This window comes from Ambystoma mexicanum, chromosome 11 (assembly GCF_040938575.1).
Source record: "Ambystoma mexicanum isolate Mex_15411 chromosome 11, UKY_AmexF1_1, whole genome shotgun sequence".
In the NCBI taxonomy this organism is placed as follows: Eukaryota; Metazoa; Chordata; class Amphibia; order Caudata; family Ambystomatidae; genus Ambystoma; species Ambystoma mexicanum.
In genome coordinates, this window is record NC_090934.1 from 34795393 (window position 1) to 34814508 (window position 19116).

At 49.9% G+C, this 19116-nt stretch overlaps 1 protein-coding gene across 1 annotated transcript in view; it reads right to left on the reverse strand.

Moving 5' to 3' along the window:
* HDAC1 (histone deacetylase 1) overlaps positions 1-19116 on the reverse strand; it is a 200333-nt gene that overhangs the window by 123105 nt on the left and 58112 nt on the right. The window contains exons 4-5 of the mRNA XM_069622473.1: positions 1186-1260; positions 668-806 (exon numbers count right to left, since the gene is read on the reverse strand). Of these exons, the coding sequence (XP_069478574.1) occupies positions 668-806; positions 1186-1260 (214 nt within the window). The remainder of the gene's footprint in view (positions 1-667; positions 807-1185; positions 1261-19116) is intronic.

Sequence of the window (19116 nt, forward strand, 5' to 3'; positions counted from 1 at the left end):
TTGGTGGCCACATCCAGGATAAGCTGTGGCAACATAGTTGGTGGCAGACTATATGATGTACTGCTTGTTAATGACTCATCTAATATCTCTTGAAATGTGTTTGCATCATTCTCAGCAGTCATGTAAAAGAATTCTCTGAGGAATCTGCAACACCGCCACAAAAATGCCTTGCAGTATCCTCACTTCAAACGTATTTGAGGAAAACATTAACACCCAAGCACTTCAGCATACACCAGCCACCATGATGCTGCTTTCATTTTCCAAATGGGCGGCCCAAGAGGTGCTTCCGAATCCAAGCTGCCACCCACTCACTTTGCATTGGACACCACTGTGCAACCGCACCAATACAGATATCGATACATAGGATGGCATACACTCTGAGCTTTGAGTGTGCTGGACTAGCTGGGGAAACATCCCAAGCAGTCTCCAAAACCTACTCCTGAGCCCGGGTGGGCTCCTTCCATCACCCACCAATAAGTGATTTTACGCAAAGCAGACAGGAACCCACTTGGTGCCATTTGTCCCACTCCCCTTTCTCATAAAGGGTGATTCACTCACTGATGGAATGTGACAGCAAATCGTTTACAGTGATTTATTTACAAACCGATCTAGAGATCAATATGCAGGCTGAATGCAAACAACCCCTCACCAAAAGCACTGCACTCACTTCAATAGCTCCAAGATGGCCAAGACAATGTCGTTCACATAGCAGAACCCAGACGCTTCAGACTTCTTGGCATGGTGGAGGCCACCCGCCCAGTTCACGGCAATGTCGGTCTGCTGCTTGTTCAGTTTAACAGCGCTAGCTAAAAGAAAACATGCAGAGATTATACTGAGCTCTCTGGAAACAGCCCACCAAGATTGTCACCACACTAAACAAGGAGGGTGGCGGGGGGGGGGGGGGGGTCGGGGTCGAAGGTCCTCACCTTGGCCACCATCAATTCTTGATTACACAGTGGTTAATCTTCTCCCCTACCTTCCGTGCAGCCTTTCCCTGCACCCCCCCCCCCCCCCACCCATCTCACTGCAGCAATCCCACTGGCTTCCGGTGGGTCACCATGTGTTCCCAGGTCATTGCTTTGGCACCTGTAGCATTGGGGCTCTCCCATACCCCCTCCATAATTTAACTATGCACCCCCTCCTCCCCCCTTAGCACCTGTACAGCAGCTCTCCCCCTTTTCTCACCCACAGAGCCTCCGGCGGACAGCTGGCAGAACTCAAAGAGCCCATCGAACACAGGACAGTCCTCGCCAACATTGACTGAAATAAAAAAATACAAAAGTGATATCAGGAAACAGAAGAATGGTAACCAGCTCCCCTACTCTGCGTGGTGCAGCAGGCGGGCATCAATCACTGGTGCACCACCAGCATTGACTTGTGCTATTGTGTGTTTTATTGTACATGGTCACCCACTGCAGGCTGGGATACAAAATCTCAAGTAGCAAAAGAAAAGTATCCAAATTCTCTGCACACCTTAATGCCCCTGCAATAAGGTGTGCAGAGGGCGGGAGTATCCAATACCTTTCATACTTAGTTTATTTATATAGCCCGCCTCACCCCGAGGTATCTGGGCACTTCTGCATGGGCAGGAGACAGTGGTTACAAGCAAATAAGAACAGAAATGCAGTGGTTACATATCAAGTAAACATGCTGAGCAGGTGCAGCAAACTACACCATCATAAGGCAGTTGACTTAGTAAACATTCTGAAATGGTGCAGAGGTAAAGGGAACAGTAAGATTCAGTGGTAAATAAATTGCCTAGTGTTATGAATTTAGGCATTAAAGTAGCTGAAACAGTAGGTTAAGAGATCAGGCAGTGTTTTACTGGGTGAAGAGCCAGGCTTTAACTTCTTCTCTGAAGGGCCAGAAGGATGACTCAGTTCTTAATGCTGTTGGGAGAGAGTTCCAGATCTTAGCCGCTAGTATTGGGAAACTGGAACCGTCAACTCTTGGTAGTTTGAATTTGGGAATACGTAGGCAGGGTGTGTAGTTGGACCTGGAAGACTGGTTCCTGTTGAATTTGTCGACCAGCCATCGTATTGGAAAGGCATTTATGCGTAATCACTAAGGTTCGGAGAGTGACTCCGTCACATACTCAAAGCCAGCGAATGTTGACTGTAGCTGCAGAGATATGGTTGGATTGCGGGATGTTTAAGGCAGATCTAGGTGCATTGTTTTGAAGCACCCAAAGTTTGTTCAAGTTTCGTTTGTTAGTGCCTAGGTATAAGGTGTTACAGTAGTCAAGCTTAGATAATGTAAGCGCTCAGGCAAGTGTAAGGCGGCCGTTAGTAGACAGAAAGGGTTTGCAAGCATTTATCAACTTAAAGTATAGGCAGTCGCATTGACTTACCTAGTGAGAGAGGGTGGAATCTATATAAATACCAAGGGTTTTGACCTCTTGGAGACTTCGATGTTGTTCCCATCGATGTTAAAGGAGTTGTACTGGGCGTCAAGTTTATTCAGGTGAGCCCGAGATCCTATAAGTAGCAGCTCTGTCTTATCGTCATTCAGGCAGAGGCAATGGGTGGCCATCCATGCCTGAATTTGGATGTAGATGTCGTTTAGCAGTTTCAAGTCTTTATCATAGCATCCTGTAAGTTAGATGAGGATTTGGGTGTCATCTGGATAGTTAGTGTAGGTGACACCCAAGTCGTCTAAGTGCCAAACAGGAACTTGGTAAAGATGTTGTAGAGCATTGGAGACACACAAGAGCCTTGTGGTACCCCGCAGGAGAGGACTGGATCTGCTGAAGCCATTGGTCCAAAGACTCATAGTCCTGTTTGCCAGGAAGGATTGTATCTAAGCAGCAACGTTCGGGGAGAAGGAGGCTGCTGAGGACAGGTGATTAGTGAGGATATTGTGATCGACAAAGTCAAAAGCTGCCGAAGGAGAATTCATCCATTTGGATTTTTAGATCTAGGAGGGCTGTTTCTGTGCCGTGTCCGGGCCTAAATCCTGACTGACGTAGGCCTAAACGGTGGTTGTCTTCTAGGTGTTTTTGTATTTGGATGTAGGCTGTTCTCTAGTATTTTTTAGAAGGAATGGTACAGTGGTTATAGGCCTGTATTTAGTTGGGGTGTTTGGATCGAGGTTTGTTTTTTTTTTAAAAGGCATGAACCATGCCTCTAAGATATTAGGAACTGTGCAGGTTTGAAAGGAGGCGTTGATCAAGGAAGTGATGAAAGGAGTCAAGAGTCAATTCTTGCTTTCTCCTTTATGAAAGTAGCTGGGCAGCATCTCCTAGCCATCTTGAAGGTTTGAAACTGGCAATTATGTTCAACCTCCTTTGTGGGGACCTTAGATAATTGGAATAGGTGGCAAGATTTGGGAGGAGGGTGGTCAAGAGGCTTGTTGTAATCGGTGTTCATTGTCAAATTACGTTCTTTGGCCTCTTTGATTTTAGGAGAGCTATTTTGTCGAGAAGGGCTTTTTGGATGTTGGCATACCAAGCGGCATCTTTGATGCAAGAGTCTGGCGGTGGAACAGGAGACTAGCTCCCCGAGGATGGTAAAGAGTTCTTTCGAACACCATTTGGCATTTTGAATTCTGGTATTTTAGGCATCTTTTTTAGGATAGCTAATTTGTAGGCGGTAGAGGCAGATGTAAACCTTTCCTTGTTAAGTTCAGTAGGTGTTTTCTTTTTCCACATGGCTTCAGCGATTCTTTTAGCATTGTGTTAGGCTTTTAGGTCGGGAGTGAACCACTTGTTTAGGTGGGCTATTGGATTAGCTTCTCATTTTTAAAGGAGCGATTTTGTTTAATGCCTGTAGTAAGGTATGGTTGTACAGGTCCACTAGGAGGGATGGGTCCTTGTTCACACATGTGGTAGGATTGGTAATGGACTGTATAAGGGGCAGCAGGTTGTCCGTATTGACGGTGCGATTATTTATAGACATGACCAGTGGGGCGGTTAGGGTGGCGGGATTTGGGGATGGGAGAACTCTACCATACTTGGATAAGGGCATTTGGTGTCCTGTATGGTGACGGAAATGGTATGGTGATCGCACCAGGCACATTGCGAATTAAGAATTTTTGTAGTGCAGTTTAAGTCAGCCCAAGAATCTTCCCTCGCTGTGTGTTGGGTTATTGATCTGCTGTTGAAAACCTAGCTGTGAGCGCTCTCTAGGGCTGTTGTGTTGATATCACACACAGTGGAGGCCTAAGTTAAGGTCACCAAGCAGTATTGTTGTTAGGGAGAATTTTCAGAAATGTACCAATTGCTTCTACCTTAGAGATAGATATTTTATTTCTATCGCGCTCATACACAAGTGTTTCAGAACGCGACAAAGGAGGGGAACAGGGGAGAACAAAACAGCAATTTTACTAGGCCCATTCAGAATGCGCAAGTGTATGGGAGAGCGGGAGGGGTAAGAGTGCATGGAAGGGTGGAGAAGTGGACAGTGCGGAGCAAAGGAGAAAGATAAATAATAAAGGCAACAAACCGTGGTAGTGCAGCCAGCAATTGGCAAGTGCTGGGTTTAAGGCAGCAGACAGTAGGTCTAAGCGCAGGAATAAAAAAAAAAGGGGGGCTGTATGGGTACAGATACAGACCCCAGGGTAAGGGGTGGCCGGGAGGCAGTTGGGGAGGGCGTCAGGGTGAGCAGGTACCTGGGCCCAAAGGACAGGGTGGCCAGGTGCAAGGTGCCAAGAGAACAGATCAGCCGAGGAGAGGTGGAGCAAAGGCAGAAGCAAAAAGGAAGGTCTTGAGGTGCTTCCGGAATCAGAGATGGTTCTCCTCAGGTTTTAGAGTGGCAGGGAGGCTGTTCCAGAGGGAGGCCCCAGCCGAAGACAGATCTACCCCCAGCTCGCTTCTTTGAAAAACGACTGATCTTGAGTGTGTTGGAGGTAGAGGCGCTAAGAGCGCGAGAGGGGAAGTATTTGCAGAGGGATAGCTTTATTTTGGACCCATGCCCCAGAAAGCGTTGTGGACAATGCAGAGGGTTTTGAATGTAATCCTTGCATCCACTGGGAGCCAATGGAGAGATTTCAGAGCTGGAGAGATACAATCCCAGGGCTTAGGGCCAAGGACAAGTCTCGCAGTCCAGTTCTGGATTAGTTGCAGAGAGTAGAGGCAGGTAGATTTAGAAAGAGGCTGTTACAATAGTCCAACCTAGAGAGAACCAGAGGAGGTGCAGTAGGAAGTTCGACTTTAGAGAAATCAGAGATGTGGGCCGAGAAGGAAAGTGTGGAGTCAAAGATGTTCCCGAGGTTCTTAGCCTCGCAGGTGGGGGTAGGAGGGCGGCCAAGATAGGCCGGCCAGAGAGTGAGGGGAAAGGATGGTGAAAATGTGCCGATGAGGAGGATCTCAGTCTTGCTGGCATTCAGACAAAAATCACTGGCGGCACACCAATCTTGAATGGCAGTTAGGCATCAGAGATCGGAGAGGTGGCCGCCGAGGTTAGTCTGAAAATAAGTTGTCAGCGTAGCACTGGAAATTTGAGCAGAAAATGACAAAGCAGTGGGCGAGAGTTGCCAGGTATTGGCTGAAAAGCCAGGGCGAGAGGTTAGACCCCGGGGGAACACCACAGGTAGAGAGGAAGATAGAGGATAGGATGGACCCAAGTTAAACCTGGGAGGGTTGATCAGAGAGGAAAGAGGACAGCCAGGCCAGAGCCTGATAAGTGATACCCAGGTTATCAGAGACTGTTGATTAGGATGGTATGGTTGACCGTGTCGAAGGCAGAAGAGACCCCCCAGCAACTTTGCTGGATTTTGAGGACTTTATTTTTTTTTACCTGGAGAGAGGGAGACCCTTTTTCCCCACTCATGTATTGTGATGTGATTTTATACACCGTTTCTTTTGGTTCTGGAGCCCAACAAACTTCATAGGCACCATCTTTTACATTACATTACCCAGCATCCTTAGTGCAGTGACACAGAGAAGTCTTGCCAAGGTTTAAATGCCTTCTCTGGGATAAACTACTGTTTCCCAGAGCAGTAAAGTGAAATTGACCTTACTTACATTTGTAACTTTCTAGACACAGCACACACCATCTTACAATAATAGGGTGCTGGAGGGGTTACCTAGTATCCCCTTTGCCTAGCTACTCATGTAACATTTTTTATGTTACCCTTTCCCCACTGAATGGCTGGTGGCAGTGGTTTCGTTTTTACTACCATGGTGTGCATTTACTGCGGGCTGTGTTCACAGCTACAGTAAAGCACCCAAGGATGCAATTTTTTTTTGTCAAAATGGCCGGTCTTTTTTCGCCATTTCTTTATGGAAATGACCGTCTTGAGATTTACTCTGCACGTCAAACCAGGTTTGGTCCCTTTGCCGGGATTCACGAGTGAAGCCTGCCTCTGGCTCCAGGGTATAGGCAGGAAGCAAGGGATGCCCGAAACTCCCTTTGCTTAGTCTCCTATGAGACCCAAATGCACTTTGATGATTGGTTGGCTGACTGTCCGGCAAGGACAGCCACCCTGCTGGGTGAGTGACAGCTAGGCTGGAATGAAAGGGAGAGAACTGTATAAAAGGAGTCTCTTTTGGCTTGGAAGACAAGAGTCGACCACTGGACGAAGGAACCGTTTCAGATTTAAGGTGGCTCGTCTCGTTTTTAAATGTTTGAATGGTTTGCTCCAGCATATCTGAGTGAACTGCTTCAATCTAATCAACCCACAAGAGATTTGTGATCCAGAGGCTGCAATCTCCCATAGATTCCTCATTCAGTGCACACAAGAGGATATTGAAGATTTGCTGTTTTTGCACCAAAGTTGTGGAATTTGCTTCCAATAGAGATAAGGACTACCAAGTCATTGTATTTCTGCCTCCCCCACCCCCCCCAGGCTCCCGTGGGGCTCCTGCCAGTGTACAGCTGGATCATATTCATTTTATTTCAATTCTTATAATGCGTCACACCGCCAGTGGACCTCAGGGCGCACAAAAAACAAGCAACAAACCAAATGACAAACTAGTGGGTAGCATGGGAGTGTCCGCAGAAGAGGAGAGAAGCTAGGTTAAAATTGAACAGGAACGTTTTTATTTCTTTTTTAAAGAGCGCTATTTTCAGCCATGCTTGTGTCCGGGAAGTAGATTCCACTGCAGTGATGCTTGGGTACTGAAGGAAGTTCCTCCAAATCTGACAAGTCTGTATCTGGGCTGGATGAGTTGGGCAAGCAGAGGAGTGAAGTTTCCTTCCGCTCACTTGAGATTTTACTCCGTCAATAAGATAAACCGGACAGGCATTAAAGACAAGGTCAGAGTAATCCTGTCGTATATGAAGTGCCCACCTGGACTGAGATATGAGCACATTTGGGAAGTCGCTAGATGGCTCGTCCCTAGATGGCTCGAACAGAGTTCTGTGCAACTTGCAAGGCTGATTGCAAGGTGCCTGCAAGGAGATAGTTACAATAGTCAAGTCTAACGAAGTAGCAAGCAAGGTGCAGTTTTGGTGGAGAGAAAAGGGCGGATATAATTAATTCGCTTAGTAATGAGGCCGCACGATGAACGAATGAAGGAAACGTGTGGCCACATGGATAGTTCGTCATCTACAATAACCCCCAACGTCTTGATCTTTTTAGTACTGGGATCGGGTCATCAGCAATGGTGAAATTGGCATAGGCAGGATCTAATTTGCCCAGGCAGACTAGATGCCATAATCAAGAGCTCCATCTTTTTACAGTTTCATTCGAGAGAGTTGCCTGCCATCCAGTCCTGGATAGCCTCGTAGATGGTATTTATGGCAGCAGAGCCCTGTTCATACTGCCCACTGAGCTGGAAGACGACTTGGATATCATCGGCATAGTTTGTATACCGGACCCACAATGCGTACAGCATGTCTAAGAGTGGTCGACTGTAGATATTGAACAAAGTCAGGGACACGCATGAACCCTGTGGTACACCACATGTTTGGAGAATGGGGTTGGAACTTTTCACCAGCAGACAGTACGAGGACCAAGAGATCCACTGGGATGCAAGATGGAACATTTAGCAACCTCCGCCAAGGGTGTCACCAAAATAGTGGTCCACTAAATCGAAGACCGCAGAGAGGTCCAGAAGCATCAGCAGGGCAGGATGACCATAATCCACCATTGTAATTGGAGGTATGCCAATTTGTCCATGATCCTAGGTTCGTGATAGGCCAGTAATTATCAATGACATGTGGGTCAAGATTAGTTTTCTTGAACAAAGGTGTGATCATGTTTAGAGAGAGGAGGGAACCACACCCTCATCAAAAGAGATTGAGAATCTTGGTCATCCATGCCAAGACTTCAAGTGCATCCTTAAAGAGATCTACGGAACAGTAAGCAGCCGGACAGGAGGTAGTTCTGAGATCACAGATTTGTTAACTTGTTCCTTAGAGTAAGAAAAGCATTATTGATATCGAACGGGAGCTTGTGAGCAGGCCGAGTGGCTGTCTGGTTCCTGTGTAGTCAGAAAGATAATAGTTTCCCTGTGGGTAGAGATTTTGTCCAAGAAACCCTCATGGATTTTCTGGCACTAAGCAGAGTCCTTGGTGACATTACTGGAGAGGGTGGGGTGAACAAGAGTCCTGGAAATCCGTCTTGAAAGCAGTCTCTATGAAGCTCCAGACCATACCACCATCGCCAGACACAGAAGGGGGCACCCTTCCCTACCAGGAAGGGTCCGGCATCTGGACCAGAGTTCCTTTATTCCTGTACATCAGGCAAGCACCCTGGTATCTCAGACATGGGAAGCTCTAGAGGCCTGCAATGTTTTTTGCCAGTCAACTGTCCTCCAGCTGTTCTTTGGCTGCCCACTCTCCGGGGGAGGGTCTTCCAGGGGGCAAAGGTCTTCTGTGGCTTAAGCTCAAGTGTAACACTAGAAAAACACTCCTTTTGACATTTTCACAAAAGCGAGTCCAAACCAGCAGAACAGTTGCCCTTGATCTCTATGAAAACTCTACTCTGGTCTAGTTTGGAAAGTTTATGCACCATGGAAGTGCCTTTTCCCTATAGGGAAGGATATTCATTGAACTCTTTAAAACCATTTATACTTACTGCATTTATTTTATTACGTTTACTTCCCTTTGACTTGGGTCTGTGCTGTTCTGCCACCCCAGCAGTAAGACAGCCTGGAGGGCTTGGTAGAAATAAATCCCTTGTACCCATAGGTCAAGAACACAGAACTAATGAAGCTGACCACATGGCTTCTAACACAGGTGAAGAGGAGTTGAGCTAGAAGGAGAGGAGAATGTGCAGTGACCACGTCAAGAAAGCCCTTTAGAAAGTGCCCACTAGAAGGGGAGTAGGCTTAAGAAATGGAGTCCAAAACTTGAGAAGTCAGGGGCAGATGGCAGGAAAGCTGTAGGGGCCTGCCGACACTGGCACTGACATTGGCAGAATAGAACCCACTGGGGCCACGGAGTGGTGGGAATCACTGCCTTCAGGTAAGCAGTAACCAAGTTAGACTAACTAGTGCTGCGCTCACCGTTGGGAGGGGGGGGGGGGGGTGGTTTTAGTCTGAATGTAAGCACCCAGGCCATGTAGGAGCAGCAACGGGGGTTGTCAGATCAGCCTATGGACGGGTGCGCTTAGATAGGTGCTTCAAAGCAGTTGCCCCATCCCTGAAGAGATCACGTGTAATGAATCTAGCAACAATATTCCCCGGAGGGAAGCTTCTTACGTGAAAAGGGAAAGGTAGAAGCTCACCGACTGATCATGGGGGTGGCCATCTGCTTGAGGACCACACAGGAAATGACAAATTCCAGGGAGGCAGAAATATACCGGATCAAAATAACCCTTCAGCAGTAATTCGTAATGACACCCATGGCACTGCTTATTGCAATGTAGAGAAATTTCAGGTTTTCATAGCCAACAACTGTATTTACCTCTCCCACCTTCCCCTCCCCTCCCCTCCCCTCCCTTTATAGTACTGAGACTACTAATAAGGCTTACCAGAAGAAAATGCTAGGTAAGCGGCCCATGTCCCCAAAGCATGGGCCACAGCATCGGAGACCCCTGGGGCAGATGATCACTGCCCCCAGGGGTGAAAATGGAAAAAAAAACCCAGTGGGAGGTGGGAGGGAGTTTGGGGCCCTGGGGCCCACTAGGCCACCAGGGATGGAGGAAAAAGTGGTGTCCCTGGAAAGGGGGTTTGGGGGCCCACAGGTGTTCCCGACGAAAAATGTACCTCACATGTGTGGGTGCACCTACCAGGGGCGCAAAAGGAAAAGGGTAACCCGCTGGTAACCCCAAGCCTTTCGCCACAGCAATTTGTTCATGTGGGCAACCTACAGAAGCCAGCAAGGAAAACAGGGACCCCATGCATTTCCAAAAAGAGGACACCCGTGGGAACGCGCAGAGGTCTGACTTGCGCGAAGCGGCCCAGAATTTATTACCCAAAACCCCAGACAAATTGAACATTGTGTTTTTTCCCCCACCAAATATCACACTTTGTCGGGGATTGTGGCTAATAAAAACTGGGGCAATTTGCGCAAGGCAGACCCACGGGTGTCCTCTTTTGGGAAATGCATGGGGTTCCCCGTTTTCCTTAGTGGCTTGGACACCCGAGGCCCATATCTGTATGGTGTGCCGGTCGGCAGAGTCTGAAATTCCGGTCTGAAAACAGACTTGGGGTTACTTGTGTTTTAAGCTTTCCCCTTGGCGCCCAGGTAGGTGCACCCACACATGTGAGGTACCGTGGGAAGTGTGATGCTGGAAATGCATCAGAGGGACAGGGCCTCTGAATCCTTGTCCTTTACTGCTTTTTATCGTGTGTTCTGTCATGTTTTCTGCCCAGGAGTCCATGTGGGACTCCTGGCAGTGCAGCTCTTTTGGTTTGGTGAACAGACCCATGGGATACCCTTATGGCACCCATGGGTAGGGGTACAACCCTGTACCCCTAGTGTATGTTTTTGGGCACCTGTGGGTGGCCCACAGAGCAGGGTATGGGCTGGTGGCAGCTCCATGCTGAATTTGACAGGTGCTCTGGGTGTCCTCCATTTTGGGATACCCAGGCCCTGCCATTGGGATCAGTTGATTCCTGATAGGAAACTAGATGGCCCCTGTGGCCTCTTGCTTTCTATTGCCTGTTACCTTGTTTTTCCAAAGTCCTGGGAAGCCCTGACTCTGTCCCTTCCCCCTGACTGGCTGTTGGGTGGAAGTTCCATATATGGTGTTGTTGTGAAGGCCCAGCTAGACTGACTGGAGCCTTCCCAGTGACTGTATGTTGTGGGTACCTCCTGTGGGTGGGACCTGGGTGAATGGAGTGTGTGACCAATATACACTCCTTGCTGTGGTTGTCTGGTTTCTGGCATGAGAGACAAAGACTGAGACAGCCCTGCCCGAAACTGGCCCGAATGCAGTTGTGTAGTGTTGAATGGCTGGGTACTTGTCCCAATCCACATTCCTTGTTGTGAGTGTCTGAAAGGGAGGAGTGTGGCCTGAATGCACTGTGTGCCCGATTGGCTGACTCCATGAATGCCCTTCTGTACGATTGGCTGCTGAGTGTGTGCCAGCAGTGTGGATGAGAGACAGAATAGTATATCTGGGGAACCTCTCACCACTGGTAATTGTTCAGAAGCGTTCAGAAGCTGAGTCTTAACTCTAAGAGTAACTGGAACTGCTGATCCTCGACGTCCAGCTGGAAGAAGACTTGCTGTTGCATTTGCTTCGACCGATCCGAAGGCTGCCGAAATCGAAGACTGACCCGAGAGAGGACCTGGTAAGGCGCCCTCTTCCCGTGCTCCGAGGGACCATCGAGCAGCGCTCCATCTTCGCCGAAGCGCCCTGGAAGACAGACCCTCGAAAGGCTGCCGACCCGAGACCGCCGAGGTGATCGAAGTGAAGCACCCGGACATCGCCGCCGTCGACCAGGGTTCGCAGGTTTGTGTAACCGCTGGAGGCCCGTCGAAGTTGTGTTGCCCAGCCGTGGGAACCACTCGACGCCGTGCCGCCGATCGGAGCCGTCCGCTCCTTGCCTAAGAACATTCAAATCGAAGGACTCCCTCGCCCGCACCGTCGACCGCTTTATCCTGCCGGAGAAAGTCGAGGACGACCAACGCGCCGAGGAGAAACCTGCCGGTGGTTTTCCCGCCACCCGAAGACCACAAAGACTCGAACGACTCGACGCCCTTGCTGGGCCTCCGTCTCCACAATCTTTGCGGTCCAGAACTATTGTCACCGAGGTGCCCCGCACGCCCCTGCCTTGCAGGACGCCGACGCTCCGACGCCGACGAGCACCGCTCGGACAAAGCTGCCGCCTCATCGACGCCGTTCTACCCTGTTTGTTGACGGACATTCGACGCCCCGTGTCTCCCGCTTGAAAGGGAAGGCATTCAAGAAGGGCCGTCGATTCCCCGCCGCCGAGTTACTCGACGCTTCTCGACGCCTTTCAACGATCCGTGACTCCCGCTTGAAAGGGGGTCGCTCAAGAAGGATCTGTCGACGCCTCTTCGAAGAACTCGACTCCACCAGGTACATTGGGGGGGGGTAAAAACATTATAGGAGGGAATAAGACTTGCAGAACAATATATGGACTGGGCTTGTGCTATACCTTTATTTTACAGGTTGCCCAAGTGGGGGAATCTCCACACAGAACTGTGTCTCGTGATAGGGGCCAGTATTCTGCCTATTGCTCAACCATCTTATTTTCTCTCCTCTCTCTATTGCTGGTTTCACTCTATTGATCTGTGTGACATTGTTACAGTATTGTGGATGCACTTTAATGAGATCTAATACAAAGGGTGGTACCACTTTAGAATTGTATATATTTGCCACTGTTGATTTTCCGAAGTACAAAGTGAGTTATTATGATAAGTGTATATAACCTTGAATATTGATTATATAAAGACTGTTCTAACCAATACAGTGTGTGGACATTCCTTTGTGGGGGCTTGGGGACTACACTGTACTTAAGAACCAGCCTGCATCACCTCCTGAGAAGCTAGGCCTCGATTGCTCGTCCATTGCTACCGTAATAGAGAATCTTGGCTGGGGTCTTCTGTGCCTCTCTTCTACCATATAGAGAGCAGAAGTACAGACACCCCCTACCGGTCCTTTACACTGGTGGCAGCGGTGGGATGCTTATGGTTTTAAGAATCAGTGTATAACCGTGCCACTTACAAAAGATATCTGCACTTGGAGCTTGAGTTATTAAGGATGAAATTGGCATTTGAATACTGCAAGTTGGAAATAGATGCTGAACTTAAGAAAGAGGAGTTGGCTCAACAAGTGCAGCTCAAGAATAGGGATCTTGAACTCAAGAGCCAGGACACTGAATGTCAGAGAATCCAGCTAGAGAAAGCTAGAGTGGAGACTTCAGCTAAAACCAATGAGAGTGTCAGGTCCCCAGCCACCAAGTTCATGAAAGATTTGGTTGGTGTATTTGTGGAGGGTTCAGATATCCTCCAATGGATTGAAGCGTTTGAAATGGCTTGTGCGATTCATGCTGTTGATAAAAGAGATTGGGCTAAGTGTTTGTTAAGCAGAGTGCCTAAAACTGGATATGACTGTATTCTGAAGCTGAGTGCGGAAGAAAGGGGTCAGTATGAGTGTATGAAGTCTGCTTTGATTGCCAAGTTTGGCAAGACACCTACCCAATACCTTAGAAGGTTCAGGGATTTTAAGAAAAGAGAATGTGTCTTGGGTTGACTGGGTGAGTGCTGCGCACATGAACATGATGGGGTGGATCGATGGATACAAGGTTAAGACTTTTGTTGAATTGTCCCACCTCTTGTTTTTTGAGCATTTTTCTGAAGCCTGTTCACCAGAGCTGCGTCAGTATGTGGCTGACCAGAACATTTTGGACCCCTTTAAGCTGGCTAGGTTGGCTGACAAGTGGGTCTCCCACCGGGTGTCCCCTAAGGACTCCAGTGGGAAAGACAAGGACAAAGAAAAGGGGGCCTCTCAGAAAGCTGAGGAGTCCCACAAGCAGTCACAGTCGGGTAAACCTAAACCTTCCTCTCCCAAGACCCAAAAATCTAGTGGGGCCAAGTCATCTGTGGGTGGGAATAAGAGTGGTGGTCCACCTGCTGCAAAGCAGGCTCCCAATGGTTCCAGTACCGTACCCCGCACTCCTGGCGCTTGTTGGGACTGTGGGGCTCTGGATCACAAAGGGGTGACTCCAAGTGTAAAGGTAAGGCACTTGGAGTACAGGCTGTCAGCCTGACCTACCCTTACCCCGTGTGAGGTGGAGGCCACTGTCCTCCCCTCCTCTACCGGGATCACATTTGGTGCTCCGGTAGAGATTTCCTTAGTGTCCCTTGGGGCCTGGGCCCAGTATGCAGAAGTACTGGCGACTATCCCACAGAACACCCGTAGGTTTTTGAGAAGTGTCCTCTTGAATGGCCAGCCTTCTACTGGTTTGAGAGACACTGGGGCAAGCATGACAGTGGTGGACAGGACCCTGCTCAAGCCAGAGGACTATGTAGGTGCTCCTCTGAGAACCACCAGGTTAGCTGGTGGGCCACCCAAATTATCAACTGTAGCCTTAGTCACACATGATTGGAGACAAGACAGTAAAGCTTCCTGTCCTGGTTCAGGACAATGTCCCTGCTAACATTCTGTTAGGAAATGATCTAGTAGAGTTGATCTCGGATTGTCTTCCCATGACTGCTGCTGCAGTCACTAGGTCACAGGTGACACCGGGTCTGGCTGTGGGTCAGGTACTCGAGCCAAAGGCGAGGCCGAAGGCAAGAAGAAGGAAGACCAAGAAGGCCACCTCTGTGGAGGGAACACCTTCTCTTCCTGCTGTTCCGACAGCACCCATTGGGAACCATGCTCCGAACGGGCTGGGTCCATTGGAAAACCCAAACTCAACTCCTGTGGGAGAAGAGACAGAAGACTCTCCTGTGGGAGAGGTTCTCAACCCGGAGGATCATCCCGACCTTCAATGCTTGTTAGCTGAAGGGGGACCCTCCCGGGCATACTTCTGTAAGGGACAGAGAGAGTGCCACTCTCTCGAGGGACTGAGGAAACAGGCCCTGTCCCAGGCACAAGGAGAAGTGCCTAGGACATTCCAGATTTATTGGGAGGGTGATCTCCTTGTTAGTGAGCCCACTAAGCCTGAACCTGGTGCCCTCAAGAGGTTGGTGGTACCCCAGGTTTACAGGCCCTTCCTACTGCAGTTGGCGCATGAGGTGCCCTTGGCTGGTCATCTTGGGACCAAGAAGACTAAGCAGAGGCTCTCTGCCCATTTTTTACTGGCCACGGATGGGAGTAGAGGTGGAGTCCCACTGCAGGACCTGCCCAACTTGTCAGTTGTCTGGCAAGACTGGAGTTAGTGTCATTGCCCCACTGCAGCCATTGCCAGTGGTTGGCACACCATTTGAGAGGGTGGGCATCGACATAGTCGGTCCCCTTGACCCTCCCACTTCAGGTGGACATCGGTTCATCCTGGTCTTGGTAGATCATGCCACCAGGTACCCTGAGGCAATACCCCTTCGGACTGTTACTGCCAAGGTGGTTGCCAGGGCTCTCCTGGGCATTTTCACCCGTGTTGGATTCCCCAAGGAGGTTGTCTCTGACAGAGGATCCAACTTCATGTCTAGTTACATGAAAACCATGTGGAAAGAGTGCGGGGTAACCTACAAGTTATCCACCTCTTACCACCCCCAGACCAATGGTCTGGTTGAGAGATTTAATAAAACTCTCAAGGGCATGCTAGGGGCTTTGGAAGAACCCCTAAGGAGGAAATGGGATCTCCTCCTGCCATGCCTGCTGTTTGCGTACCGAGAGGTACCTCAAGAGGGTGTTGGATTCAGCCCCTTTGAGTTACTCTTTGGACATCCCGTGAGGGGGCCCCTCGCCTTGATCAGAGAAGGCTTGGAAGCCACCCCTCCAGGTCCCGCCAAGCAAGTGGGGGACTATGTGTTAGGCCTCAGACGGAGGATGACACAGATGATGGGCCAGGCAACAGCAAATCTCAAGGCCAGCCAGGAATTGAATAAGTACTGGCCTGACCTTAAAGCCTCGCAAGTGGATTGGACTCCGGGACAGGAAATCCTTGTGATGGAGCCTACCAAGCCTAGAGCTTTGGCAGACAAGTGGACTGGACCCTTCAGGATCATCTCCAAGATGGGCGAAGTCAATTATCTGGTTGACATGGGAGCCTCTGGGGTAACCCCTCAGATATTCCATGTCAACAGGCTCAAGCCTTTCCACCGGCGAGCCGAAGTCTCATGTCTCTTGCTAGCTTCAGGGCAAGAAGAGGATGAGAGTGAGCCCCTTCCTGATTTGCTGCATAGCAACCCTCAGGATGGCTCAGTGGAGGGAGTACATCTCTCTCCGGATTTGACAACAGAGCAACAGAGGGCCTGCAGGGCTTTACTCCAACAGTATACCTCTCTATTTTCACTGACGCCAGGCCTTACACTGTGGTGTAGCCATGAAATTGACACTGGTGACAGCGTGCCTGTCAAAAGCAGGTGCTACCGTATGTCAGATACCGTCAAGAACCACATCCAGGCTGAGGTCGCCAAGATGTTGGATCTGGGTGTTATTGAACCCTCAACCAGTCCAGTGGTCCTTGTCCCCAAGGCAAGTTCCCAGGCGGGTACCAAGGATTGGAGGTTCTGTGTGGACTACCGAGGAGTCAATGCCGTCACCAAAACTGACGCGCACCCATTGCCCAGGGCTGATGAGCTCGTGGACACCATAGGTGCTGCCGAATTTGTGAGCACCTTTGACCTTAACTCAGGCTATTGGCAAATAGCTCTGACTGACCATGCCAAGGAAAAGACGGCCTTCTCAACACCTGAGGGACTCTACCAGTTTAGGGTCATGCCTTTTGGGTTGAAGCATGCCCCTGCCACCTTCCAGAGATTGGTCAACCATGCGCTCAGTGGGCTGGAAGCCTTTTGTGTGGCTTACTTAGACGACATTGCCGTCTACAGTTCCACCTGGGAAGAGCATTTGACACATCTGGATAAGGTGTTGCAGGCCTTGAAAAGGGCTAACCTCACTATCAAGGCCACCAAGTGCCAGATAGCTCAGGGGAAAGTTACCCATCTTGGTCAGGAGGTAGGAGGGGGGTCAAATCCAACCTCTCTCCAGTAAAGTACAGGATGTACAGAACTGGGAGACTCCCACTACTCAAACCCAGGTGAGAGCCTTTTTGGGCCTCACTGGGTATTATCGCAATGTCATGGCAGACTATGGAACCATAGCTGCACCCCTGACAGCTCTAACTTCACCCAAACAGCCTAGGAAGGTTAATTGGACCGAAGACTGTCAGAGGGCCTTTGATGGCTTGAAAGAAAGTCTGTGCAGGGCACCTGTGTTGTGTGCGCCTGACTACAGCCGACCCTTTATCGTCCAGACGGATGCCTGCGACACCGGAACTGGAGCTGTCTTGTCCCAGTTAGATGACAAAGGGAGAGAACATCCTATCATATTCATCAGTAGACACCTCAAGGGTAGAGAACTTAGGTGGGCTACTGTTGAAAAGGAGTGTTTTAGCATAGTTTGGAGCCTTAGGCGTTTTAGGCCCTACCTTAAAGGTCCAAACAGATCATAAGCCCCTGAAGTGGCTTATGCAGATGAAGGGTGAGAATCCGAAATTGCTCAGGTGGTCCATTAGCCTGCAAGGGCTAGACTTCACCATAGAGCACAGACCAGGGAAGAATCACGATAATGCAGATGACCTTTCCAGAAGGTATGTTGACCGTCTGGATGAGGGTGTCTATCCCGTGGGAGATTAGACACCCTCCACCTCAGTCTGGGGGGGGGGGGGGGGGGCGACTGTGATGCTGGAAATGCATCAGAGGGACAGGGCCTCTGAATCCTTGTCCTTTACTGCTTTCTATCGTGTGTTCTGTCATGTTTTCTGCCCAGGAGTCCATGTGGGACTCCTGGCAGTGCAGCTCTCTTTTGGTTTGGTGAACAGACCCATGGGATACCCTTATGGCACCCATGGGTAGGGGTACAACCCTGTACCCCAAGTGTATGTTTTTGGGCACCTGTGGGTGGGCCACAGAGCAGGGTATGGGCTGGTGGCAGCTCCATGCTGAACTTGACAGGTGCTCTGGGTGTCCTCCATTTTGGGATACCCAGGCCCTGCCATTGGGATCAGTTGATTCCTGATAGGAAACAAGATGGCCCCTGTGGCCTCTTGCTTTCTATTGCCCGTTACCTTGTTTCCCAAAGTCCTGGGAAGCCCTGACTCTGTCCCTTCCCCCTGACTGGCTGTTGGGTGGAAGTTCCATATATGGTGTTGTTGTGAAGGCCCAGCTAGAATGACTGGAGCCTTCCCAGTGACTGTATGTTGTGGGTACCTCCTGTGGGTGGGACCTGGGTGAATGGAGTGTGACACCAATATACACTCCTTGTTGTGGTTGTCTGGTTTCTGGCATGAGAGACAAAGACTGAGACAGCCCTGCCCGAAACTGGCCTGAATGAAGTGTGTAGTGTGTAGTGTTGAATGGCTGGGTACTTGTCCCAATCCAGATTCCTTGTTGTGAGTGTCTGAAAGGGAGGAGTGTGGCCTGAATGCACTGTGTGCCTGATTGGCCTGACTGACTGCATGAATGCCCTTCTGTATGATTGGCTGCTGAGTGTGTGCCAGCAGTGTGGATGAGAGACAGAATAGTATATCTGGGGACCTCTCACCACTGGTAATTGTTCAGAAGCGTTCAGAAGCTGAGTCTTCACTCTAAGAGTAACTGGAACTGCTGATCCTCGATGTCCAGCTGGAAGAAGAAGACTTGCTGTTGCATTTGCTTCGACCGATCCGAAGGCTGCCGAAATCGTCGAAGACTGACCCGAGAGAGGACCTGGTAAGGCGCCCTCTTCCCGTGCTCCGAGGGACCATCGAGCACTGCTCCATCTTTGCCGAAGCGCCCTGGAAGACAGACCCTCGAAAGGCTGCCGACCCGAGACCGCCGAGGAGAACGAAGTGAAGCACCCGGACATCACCGCCGTCAAAGTCCATCGCCGTCGACCAGGGTTCGCAGGTTTGTGTAACCGCTGGAGGCCCGTCGAAGTTGTGTTGCCCAGCCGTGGGAACCACTCGACGCCGTGCCGCCGACGATCGGAGACGTCCGCTCCTTGCCTAAGAACATTCGAATCGAAGGACTCCCTCGTCCGCACCGTCGACCGCTTTATCCTGCCGGAGAAAGTCGAGGACGACCAACGCGCCGAGGAGAAACCTGCCGGTGGGTTTCCCGCCACCCGAAGACCACAAAGACTCGAACGACTCGACGCCCTTACTGGGCC